Here is a 12,060-nt window from a genome sequence, read left to right on the forward strand (position 1 = left end):
AAAGAGCATTGAGACGTGCACAAGCGCTGAAAAGCTGAGGTACGGAGGTGCGCGAAAGGGGCTGGCGGCGGGTGACTGGGTGCACTGCTTTTTTCAACCCGAAGGGAGACAAGCTCCTGTTTACTCTGAACTCCAGTTTCTGGGGCGACGCTGGGGACCCAAACTTCTACAGGGAGAAGCTGGACTATCTGCCATCGGGTCGGAAAGTGAAGGCGGCTTTCTTGCAGAGGTACGCACAGCAATCATTGTTTACTGCGCTGGGGCACGGGATGCGGGGATTTGGAAACACGGAGACCTAGAGATGGCTGACTGGCAGCCATCGCTGTTTGCCACTCCCTAGCCTAGTGACTCCCTGAGACCCGCCCCGCACAATCTACAAACCCACCTAAGCTCCAAGCAGCGGCTTTTGCATATAAATGGCATGCCCTATCGCAGCTTAACCTAACAAACTGCAGCTCTGGTCAGACAGCTCCAAAACCTCCAAATCCCAAGCAAAGAGGAGAAAACTGTAGTTCTCACTGTAGCTCCTGCTTGGTGGCTTCAGACAGTAGCTGACCTGCACTCCATTGGAGATCCAGAAGCTAGTGTATCTATTTGTCAGTGTGAGATGACACCAGATTTCAACTACTCACATCCATAAGTGACACATTCAAGAGGCAGACTCAGTGAGCACAAAAGCCCCACTGAAGCAAGTCCTGCCCCATAAGTGTGTCTCCAGCGCAGCAGTTCTTCCATTATAGACACAGCAGGTCTTCACAGCCAATTGGCCTGGAGGTTAATTCCTCCCAGTGACACCAACAACAATCAAGACTTAACTAAAACAATGCTGTACACACAGTCCACAAAGAAGTGCACAAAGAGTGTCCACCTCAGGTAACTGGGAGGCTGACCCACTGGCCCATATAGGACACCTAGCACACAAGCCACCCTACCAACTCAGGAAAGCTGCGAAAATGCAGAGACACAGAAACAGATCACAAACGAAAGAAATGGAGGAAAACAAATGACTGGATATAGAGTTCAAAACCACGGTTATAAGGTTTTTCAAGAATTTCCTAGAAAAGGCCGATAAATTTAACAAGACCCTCGAGGGTATGAAAAAGGACCAACTAGAAATTAAACATACACTGACTGAAATAAAAAATATTATACAGAGACCCAACAGCAGACTAGAGGAACACAAGAATCAAGTCAAAGATTTGAAATACAAAGAAGCAAAAAACACTCAACCGGGAAAGCAAAAAGAAAAAAGAATCCAAAAAGTTGAAGATAGTGTAAGGATCCTCTGGGACAACTTCAAGCGTACCAACATCAGAATTATGGGGGTGCCAGAAGAGAGAGAGCAAGATACTGAAAACCTATTTGAAGAAATAATGACAGAAAACTTCCCCCACCTGGTGAAAGAAATAGACTTACAAGTCCAAGAAGCGCAGAGAACCCCAAACAAAAGGAATCCAAAGAGGACCACACCAAGACACATCATAATTAAAATGCCAAGGGCAAAAGACAGAGAGAATATTAAAAGCAGCAAGAGAAAAACAGTTAATTACCTACAAGGGAGCACCCATATGATTGTCAGCTGATTTCTCAACAGTAACTATGCAGGCCAGACGGGAGTGGCAAGAAATATTCAAAGTGATGAATAGCAAGAACCTACAACCAAGATTACTCTACCTAGCAAAGTTATTCAGAATTGAAGGTCAGATAAAGAGCTTCACAGATAAGAAAAAGCTAAAGGAGTTAACACCAAACCAGTATTATATGAAATGCTGAAAGGCATTCTTTAAGTGGAAGAAGAAGAAAAACGTAAAGATAAAAATTATGAACAACAAATACATATTTATCAACAAGTGAACCTAAAAATCAAGTGAATTAAAAATCTGAGGAACAGAATAAACTGGTGAATATAATAGAATCGGGCATAGAATGGGAGTGGATTGATAATTCTCAGGGGGAAAGGGGTGTGGAGGGTGCAGGAAGAGACTGGACAAAAATTATACACCTATGGATGAGGACAGTGGGGGGGAGGTAAGGGCAGAGGGTGGGGTGGGAACCAGGTGCAGGGGAGCTATGGGGGGAAAAAGGAGAAACAATTGTAATAATCTGAACAATTAAGATTTATTAAATTAAAATAAAAACCCTTGAGGATGGTGGCATCTCTGATAAATAAAACCAGTAGAGAAACAAAACATTTCACTCTAACCTTATTTTATTTTTGTTCCTTGCTTCCAAATATTGGCTTCTCCTGATCTTCCTCTGCCTACAGCTTTTCCTGAAATTTTCTTTTTTTTTTTAAAAAAAAATACTTTATTGATTTTTTACAGAGAGGAATAGAGAGTTAGAAACATCGATCAGTTGCCTCTTACACACCCCCTACTGGGCATGTGCCCGCAACCAAGGTATATGCCCTTGACTGGAATCGAACCTGGGATCCCCCAGTCTGCAGGCCGACACTCTATCCACTGAGCCAAACTGGTCAGGGCCAATTTTCTTCTTTTAAAATAATTTTTTATTTTCAATTACAGTTAGCATACATTATTGTATTAGTTTCAGGTGTACATCACCATGATTAGATTATATAAGTCAGTGGTTGGCAAACTCATTAGTCAACAGAATCAAATAACAACAGTACAACGATTGAAATTTCTTTTGAGAGCCAAATTTTTTAAACTTAAACTTCTAACGCCACTTCTTCAAAATAGACTCGCCCAGGCCTTGGTATTTTTTGGAAGAACCACACTCAAGGGGCCAAAGAGCCGCATGTGGCTCACGAGTCGCAGTTTGCCGACCACGGATATAAGTGATCATCTCAATAAATCTTGCACCCATCTGACACCATATTTAGTTATTACAATAATATTGACTATGTTCCCTGTGCTGTACTTTACATTCCTGTGACTATTCTGTAACAACCAATTTGTATTTCTTTTTTTTAATATAATTTTTTTTAAAGAATATTTTTAATGATTTCAGAGAGGAAGGGAGAGGGAGAGAAAGATAGAAACACCAATGATGAGAATTCATTGACCAGCTGCCTCCTGCATGCTCCGCCCGGGGATTGAGCCCGCAGCACGCAACCCAGACATGTGCCCTGACTGAGAATCAAACCATGACCTCCTGATTCATAAGTTGATGTTCAACCACTGAGCCATGCCAGACTGGGCCAATTTGTACTTCTTAATCCCTTCGCCTTTATCATCCATTCCCCCATTCCCCTCTACCGATTTTTATGTGCCACACATGGGTGTGGGACCATTCACTTCCCTGTGTCCACCTCTCCTACCAGTCTTGTCCCTCATACCAATCTCGATGTGGCTGCTTCTTTATATCCTTAGTTGTAGGACTTCTGTTTCAGTGAGATTTCAGTTGGTTCTGAATGATGGTTCTGTAGTTTAGTAATTTTTATGTGGTTGTGGGAGAAGGTGAGTACTGTGTTTACCTATGCCACCATCTTGAGCAGAAGTCTTTTGCGATTTTCTTTCCAAAGCATAGGGAAAGGCAAGATGATAGAAAATGGGTGACAGTGAGAGGGTGTCAGCTGAGTGAGGAATAGCATGAGACAACAGGGGCTACTCTCAGAATGTTGGTTTGACCAACATGTTTGGAGCCTTTGCTTTGTGCCAGCCTGTGCTGAACACTGCACACTCAGGATTCCTTCCCCAGGGAGCTTGTGTTCTGTTGGGGAGGCAGCTATGTCCCAGGTAACCGGGGGCAATGGTGTTGGGACAGATGATGGAAGGCCCATTCTTGAAGAGTCTGTGCACAGGTGCAGGCCTCAGCAGTGAGAGGAGCTTGTTGCTGGCAGCAGCTGGGACCATCCCTATTACCTGCATCATATGCTAATATGTAATGTTGGAAATACCCAGTGTATGTTACAAAATGGTGTTAGTGTACTGACCTCAGGTTTTTATTTAATGACGTTGCATCTGTCCACTGTTCCAGACCCGCCAAGAAGTGGGACACTGCAGCTGTTCAGTACTTTCAGAACATCCTAAAAGGTAAGGCAAGTGTGCCATCTGCAGCCCGCTTTGAACCAACACCCACGGTGGTTTAACCTTCAGTTGGGGAGGTTTGAGATGTGCATGTTTAGCTGTTTGACCCTCCTCACATGGGCTCATAAGTTATCTGGAGCGTTTTCTACCACAATGTCACAGTGACACTGCAGTCCTGGAATTTTTTTGTGGTGGATGTGGACATCAGTAATTGAGAGGTGAAATTAGAAAGAGGCTGTAAGGGTAAGAGATGCTTACACAAAAACACTGCTTGCCTCTTAGTTTGCATAGAAGCTGAAGCACTGCAAAATAAATTTACATGTATTTTACTGAACCAGCAATTGACTAAAAGCCTAAGTTATTGTGTAATCATTATTGCTAATTTAAGAGGTATAGACTGTCTCAGAGCACCTATGCAGTGTGTTCTCTTCATATTGTTGAGTGTAGCAATATAATATGGAGACTCATTTGTGGCAGCTGTCCAAACCTCTGGCAATCAAGAGCCAAATAACTGTGCCTGCCTCCGAGGGCTGTTTTGAGAAGTAGTGGGTGTGAACTCTTGGAGTGCTGCCTGTACCTGTTGAGGCCCTGGCCTCTCTCCTCTGCTGCCCCACTGTCCAGTTAAAGCAGGATGTGGAGCCTTTTTTCTGTCAAAGGCCATTTGACATCATTCTCGGGCCATACAAAATTATCATCTTAAAAATTAGCCTGCTATATTTGGTCAAACATTTAATTAACTCACCCCTAATGCATTGGCAGGGCCAGACCAAATGATTTCATGGGCCTTATATGGCCCTCGTGCCTGATCTTCCCCACCCCTGTGTTAAAGAAACAGCCAGATGCTTTGAGAAATCGGAGGTTGGGGGTGAGGGTCGCTGGTTTTGGAGTTTGGGGAATGCTGGGAGACAGAGTTTGGAAGAGGCAGAGTGCCTAGGTTTGAATACTGCCCTGTTACTGCTGAGCCTGGTCTCTTCACCCGTACAGTGACCCTCAAAGGTTATGATAAGAGTGAAATGAAATACGTTTGTAAAGGACTTAGCATAGTGTCCACTAGGTACCCATACATGGAGCTGCTGTTTGGATTAGTAAGTCTCTGAGAGGGTAAAGAGCTGTGCTCTGTGGGCATTTGGAAAGTGGACTCAGATGAAAGATGGTGGGTGGTTGGGGACAGAGGATACAGGCTTCCTGCCTGCCAGGAGAGCCTCCCCTCGACTTGCCTACCTCCAGACCCCTCCTGCATTAAGACCCACCTGCAGGAGGAAGCTGTTGGACATGTGGTGCTGGGTAATCAGAAGTGGTTAGCAGAGATTAATAGGTGGGAAATAGTCAAGTTGTTTCAAGTATACTTTTGATATCAGCTAATTACTGTTTTCATTTATGCCACTTAGCAACTACCCAGGTGGAAGCCAAATTATGTGCTGTAGAAGATGATACTTTTGAGGTTTATCTTTATGTAACTATAAACAATGAAAAAGTAAGTGAAAAAATTGTATTTTAAAAATAGTTTACCATTGTTTAAAAATCTTATTTTAATAAAACAAAGAATAAACACCAAAGGAAACAATGTCATTCACACAACATAGAAATTTTCTTAAACTTTCAAGGTTTGGCTTAGATCAGAAGTAAGCAGGACTGTTTCTTCTTTTAATTACTTCAGTAATTACTTTAGTGTTTTATTTAGACAGCATTTTATTTAGTAATGAGTATGAAATGTTATTTCCTTATAAGAGGACATCTATACTAATAAAAGGGTAATATGCAAATTGGTCACAACACCCTCACAGTAACAACCAAACAGCAGGCTGCCTGGGGTGATAAGGCCAGCAGGGGGGTTAGTGAGGGAAGACCAAATGACTGACCAGCAGGCTGTGTGGGGCGACCAGGCCGGCAGGGGGGTTAGCGAGGGATGACCAAACAACTGACCAGTAGGCTGCGTGGGGTGACCAGGCCAGCAGGGGGGACAGTGAGGAGCAACCAGGCCAGCAGGGGGGGCAGTGAGGGGTGACCAGGCCGGCGGGGGGGGGCAGTTGGGGGCGACCAGGCTGCTGTGGGGGGCACTTGGGGGCAATCAGGCCAGCAGTGGGGGCAGTTGGGGGTGACCAGGCTGGCAGGGGGGCAGTTAGGAGCCAGTGGTCCCAGATTGTCAGAGGGATGTCCGATGGCCCAGGGATCGGGCTGAAACCGTCAGTTGGAAATCCCCCAAGGGGTCCCAGATTGGAGAGGGTCCAGGCTTGGCTGAGGGGGACCCTCCCCCCCCAGCCCTGTGCATGAATTTCATGCACCGAGCCTCTAGTAATTTTCATAAATACATATATTTGGTATAGTTCACTGCTTCTCCTACCCCATAATTTTCTCATCATGTATAATATGTGCACATTGTAAAGACTTCAGATAACAGCCCTGGCTGGTTTGGCTCAGTGGATAGAGTGTCATCCTGCAGACTGAAGGGTCCTGGGTTCAATTCCAGTCAAGGGCACATACCTCAGTTGCAGGCTCCTCTCCTGGCCCAGGCCCTGGTTAGAGCTCATGCAGGAGGCAACCAGTTGATGTGTTTATCTCACATCGATTTTCTCTCTGTCTTTCCCACTCTCTTCTACTCTCTCTGAAAATCAGTGGAAAAATATCCTCGGGTGAGGATTTAAAAAAATAAAAAATTCAGGTAACAGAAGTAGAAAGTGGGTATCACATGTGAGCCCCCCGCTCCAGTTATAAGCTGTTAGCATTTGGTCGCCTTTATGAAGGGTGCAGCTCAGGACCTTCTGTGGAGGTAGATGAGATGCTGATCTAGGCTGCTTGGGACCCACAGAGGTCATCTAGATCACAGATTTATTTAGAAATTTTATTTTGAAATATTTTTACAGTTACAGACAAGATGTAAAAATAGTGCAGAGTTGTGTGTATGCTTTATCTGGGTTCCCTTCATGTTAACCATACAAACCAGTGGTTCAGTGATTAAAACCAGAAAATTAACACTGATAAAAATACTCTTTTTAGAAAATCTACAGATCTTATTTGAATTTTGCCCGTTTTCCCACTAATTTCCTTTCTCTGTGCTAGGATCTGAGTGAGGATCCCACATTGTATCTGCTTGTCATGTCTGTAGTCTTCTCAGTCTGATGAGACAGTTCTTCAGTATTTCCTCATCTTTGAAGACCTTGACATTTATGAAGAGTACTGGCAATTTATTTTGTAGAATGTCACTCAATTTTTATTTTATTTTTTAATTTAAATTCTTTATTATTAAAAGTATTACATATGTCTCCTTTTTCCCCCATTGACCTGTACCCACCCGCTCCTGCCCCCCCAGCACAGGCCCTCATCCCCGACTGTGTCCATTGGTTCTGTTTATTTTTTTACTCTAAACATTTTTTAAAAATTTAATCTTTATTGTTCAGATTATTACAGTTGTTTCTCCTTTTCCCCCCCATAGCTCCCCTCCACCCAGTTCCCACCCACCCTCTGCCTTTACCTCCCCCCTACTGTCCTCATCCATAGGTGTACAATTTTTGTCCAGTATCTTCCTGCATACCCCATACCCTTTTCCCCCTGAGAATTATCAATCCACTCCCTTTCTATGCCCCTGATTCTATTATATTCACCAGTTTATTCTGTTCCTCAGATTTTTAATTCACTTGATTTTTAGGTTCACTTGTTGATAGATATGTATTTGTTGTTCATAGTTTTTAACTTTACTTTTTTCTATTTCCTCTTCTTAAAGAATACCTTTCAATATTTCATATAATACTGGTTTGGTGGTGGTGAACTCCTTTAGCTTTTTCTCATCTGTGAAGCACTTTATCTGACCTTCCATTCTGAATGATAACTTTGCTAGGTAGAGTAATCTTGGTTGTAGGTTCTTGCTGTTCATCACTTTGAATATTTCTTGCCACTCCCGTCTGGCCTGCATAGTTACTGTTGAGAAATCAGCTGACAATCGTATGGGTGCTCCCTTGTAGGTAACTAACTGTTTTTCTCTTGCTGCTTTTAATATTCTCTCTTTGTCTTTTGCTCTTGGCATTTTAATTATGATGTGTCTTGGTGTGGTCCTCTTTGGATTCCTTTTGTTTGGGGTTCTCTGCGCTTCTTGGACTTGTAAGTCTATTTCTTTCACCAGGTGGGGGAAGTTTTCTGTCATTATTTTTTCAAATAGGTTTTCAGTATCTTGTTCTCTCTCTTCTTCTGGCACCCCCATGATTCTGATGTTGGTACGCTTGAAGTTGTCCCAGAGGATCCTTACACTATCTTCAACTTTTTGGATTCTTTTTTCTTTTTGCTTTCCCAGTTGAGTGTTTTTTGCTTCTTTGTATTCCAAATCTTTGACTTGATTCTTGCGTTCCTCTAGTCTTCTTTTGGGTCTCTGTATAATATTTTTTATTTCAGTCAGTGTATGTTTAATTTCTAGTTGGTCCTTTTTCATATCCTTGAGGGTCTCGTTAAATTTATCGGCCTTTTCTAGGAAATTCTTGAAAAACCTTATAACCGTGGTTTTGAATTCTATATCCAGTCGTTTATTTTCCTCCATTTCTTTCATTTGTGATCTGTTTCCTTGTCTCCTCATTTTCGCTGCTTCCCTGAGTTGGTAGGGTGGTTTTGTGTGCTAGGTGTCCTATAGGGCCCAGTGGCTCAGCCTCCCCAGTTACCTGAGGTGGACACTCTTAGTGCACCTCTTAGTGGACTGTGTGTACAGCCTTGTTGTAGTTAAGTCTTGATTGTTGTTGGTGTCACTGGGAGGAATTAACCTCCAGGCCAATTGGCTGTGAGGACCCACTGTGTCTATAACGGAAGAACTGCTGCGCTGGAGACACACTTATGGGGCAGGACTTGCTTCAGTGGGGCTTTTGTGCTCACTGAGTCTGCCTCTTGAATGTGCCACTTATGGATGTGAGTAGTTGAAATCTGTTGTCGTCTTACACAGACCACTAGATACACTTGCTTCTGGATCTTCAATGGGGTGCAGGTCAGCTACTGTCTGAGGCCACCCAGCAGGAGCTACAGCAAGAATTACAGTTTTCTCCTCTTTGCTTGGGGTTTGGAGGTTTTGGAGCTGTCTGACTGGAGCTGCAGTTTGTTAGGTTAAGCTGCGATAGGGCATGCCATTTATATGCAAAAGCCGCTGCATGGAGCTTGGGTGGGTTTGTAGATTGTGCGGGGCAGAGTCTCAGGGCGTCACTAGGCTAGGGCGTGGCAAACAGCGATGGCTGCCAGTCAGCTGTCTCTGGGTCTCCGTGTTTCCAAGTCCCCGCATCTCGCGCCCCAGCGCAGTAAACAATGATTGCTGTGCGCACCTCTGCAAGAAGCCGCCCTCACTTTTTGACCTGATGGCAGATAGTCCAGCTTTTCCCTGTAGAAGTTTGGGTCCCCAGCGTCTCCCCAGAAACTGGAGTTCAGAGTAATCGGGAGCTTGTCTCCCTTCGGGTTGAAAAAAGCAGCTCATTCAGTTGTCCGCCACCAGCCCGATTTGTGCCCCTCCGTACCTCAGCTTTTCAGCGTTTGTCCACGTCTCAATGCTCTTTTCTCTTTCCTTCTAGTTGTAGAACACCCACTCAGCCAGCTTTCCCGTGGTTCTGGGTGATAGATGTTTTGTCATTTAGTTGTAGTTTTGAAATTGTTGTGCGAGGCAGCAGTTTAGGTGTTTACCTGTGCTGCCATCTTGGTTTCTCCTCTGAGGAGGATAGGTTTTAGTTCTTCCTTGAATAGTTGGTAAAACTCCCCTGTGAAGGCGTCTGGCCCCAGGCTTTTGTTTACGGGAAGTTTTTTGATGACTACTTCAATTTCTTCCATTGCTATTGGCCTATTGAGATGTTTAGATTCTTCCTGATTGAGTTTTGGAAGATTGTATTTTTCTAGGAATATATCCATTTCCTCCAGTTATCCAGTTTGTTGGAATAGAGTTGTTCATTGTATTTTTTATTTATTTATTTTTCATTTTTTAATTAAGGTATTATATGTGTACATATGTTACCATTGCGCCCCTCACCCCACTCCCATACATGCCCTTATGCCCCAGTGTTTAGTGTCCATTGGTTATGCTTATATGCATGCATACAAGTCCTTCGGTTGATCTCTTATCTCCCCCACCTCTCCCTAACCTTCCCGCTGTAATTTGACAGTCTGTCTGATGCTTTACTGTCTCTGTATCTTTTTGTTCATCAGTTTATAATGTTCTTTATTATCCATAAATGAGTGAGATCAAGTGGTATTTTTCTTTCATTGACTGGCTTATTTCACTTACATAATGTTCTCAAATTCCATACAGGTTGCTGCAAATGGTAAGAATTCCTTCTTTTTTATGGCAGCATAGTATTCCATTGTGTAGATGTACCATAGTTTTCTGATCCAGTCATCTGCTGACAGGTACCTAGGCTGTTTCCAAATCTTAGCTATTGCAAATTGTGCTTCTATGAACATAGGGGTGCATATATCCTTTCTGATTGGTATTTCTAGTTTCTTAGGATATATTCCTAGGAGTGGGATTACTGGGTCAAATGGGAGTTCCATTTTCAGTTTTTTGAGGAAACTCCATGCTGTTCTCCACAGTGGCTGCACCAGTCTGCATTCCCACCAGCAATGAAGAAGGGTTCCTTTTTCTCCGCATCCTCGCCAACACTTGTCGTTTGTTGATTTGTTGATAATAGCCATTCTGACAGGTGTGAGATGATACCGCATTGTGGTTTTGATTTGCATCTCTCGGATAATTAGTGACTTTGAGCATGTTTTCATGTGTCTCTTAGCCTTCCTTCTGTCTTCTTTGGAAAAGATTCTATTTAGGTCCATTGCACAATTTTTATTGGATCATTTATCTTCCTTTTATTAAGTTGTATAAGCTGCCTGTAGATGTTGGAGATTAAACCTTTATTAGTGAGAACATTTGCAAAGATGTTCTCCCATGCAGTGGGCTTTCTTATTGTTTTGTTGATGGTTTCTTTTGCTGTAAAAAACTTATTTTGATGTAGTCCCATTTGTTTATTTTCTCTTTAGCTTCCATTGCCCTAAGGGCAGTATCAGTGAAGAAGTTCTTTTGGCATATGTCTGAGATTTTGCTGCCTGTGGATTCCTCTAGTATTTTTATGGTTTCCCATCTTATGTTTAAGTCCTGTATCCATTTTGAGTTTATTTTTGTGTATGGTGTAACTTGGTGGTCTAGTTTCATTTTTTTGCATGTATCTGTCCAATTTTCCCAACACCATTTATTGAAGAGACTGTCTTGACTCCATTGTATGTTCATGCCTCCTTTGTCAAATATTAATTGAGCATAGTGGTTTGGGTCGATATCTGGATTCTCTATTCTATTCCATTGGTCTATATGTCTGTTCTTGTTCCAGTACCATGCTGTTTTGAGAACAGTGGATTTGTAATACAGCTTGAAATCTGGTATTGAGATCCCTCCTACTTTTTTCTTCTTTCTCAGGATTGCTGGGGCTATTCAGGGTCTTTTTTTATTCCAGATGAATTTTTGGAGAGTTCTTTCTAGTTCTGTGAAATATGCTGTTGGTATTTTAATGGGGAGTGCATTGAATCTATAGATTGCTTTGGGTAGTATGGATATTTTAATGATGTTGATTCTACCAATCCATGAACATGGTATGTTCTTCCATCTGTTTACGTCTTCCTCTGTCTCTTTTTTCAGTGTCCTGAGTTTTCCACATATAGGTCTTTTACCTCCTTAGTTAAGTTTATTCCTAGGTATCTTAATTTTTTTGGTGTGATGGTAAATGGGATTGCTTTTTTAGTCTCTCTTTCTGTAAGTTCACTATTGGTGTATAGAAAGGCCATAGATTTCTGGGTGTTAATTTTGTATCCTGCTACATTGCCGAATTCATTTATTAAGTCTATTAGTTTTTTGATGGAGTCTTTTGGGTTTTTATGTACAATATCATGTCATCTGCAAATAAGGACAGCTTTACTTCTTCTTTTCCAATTTGGATGCCTTTTATTTCTTCTTCTTGTCTAATCGTAATGGCTAATACTTCCAGTACTATGTCAAACAGGAGTGGTGAGAGTGGGCATCCCTGACTTGTTCCTGTTCTTAGGGGAAATGGTTTTAGTTTTTGCCCATTGAGTATGATGT

General features: G+C 42.5%; 1 protein-coding gene across 1 annotated transcript in view; it reads left to right on the forward strand.

Moving 5' to 3' along the window:
* The window catches only part of TDRD12 (tudor domain containing 12), a 92,143-nt gene that overhangs the window by 15,795 nt on the left and 64,288 nt on the right, over window positions 1-12,060 (forward strand). The window contains exons 5-6 of the mRNA XM_079799355.1: window positions 3,943-3,998; window positions 5,381-5,466. Coding sequence (XP_079655481.1) covers window positions 3,943-3,998; window positions 5,381-5,466 — 142 coding nt within the window. The remainder of the gene's footprint in view (window positions 1-3,942; window positions 3,999-5,380; window positions 5,467-12,060) is intronic.

This window comes from Cnephaeus nilssonii (genome assembly GCF_951640355.1).
Source record: "Cnephaeus nilssonii genome assembly, chromosome: 20".
Lineage (NCBI taxonomy): Eukaryota > Metazoa > Chordata > Mammalia > Chiroptera > Vespertilionidae > Cnephaeus > Cnephaeus nilssonii.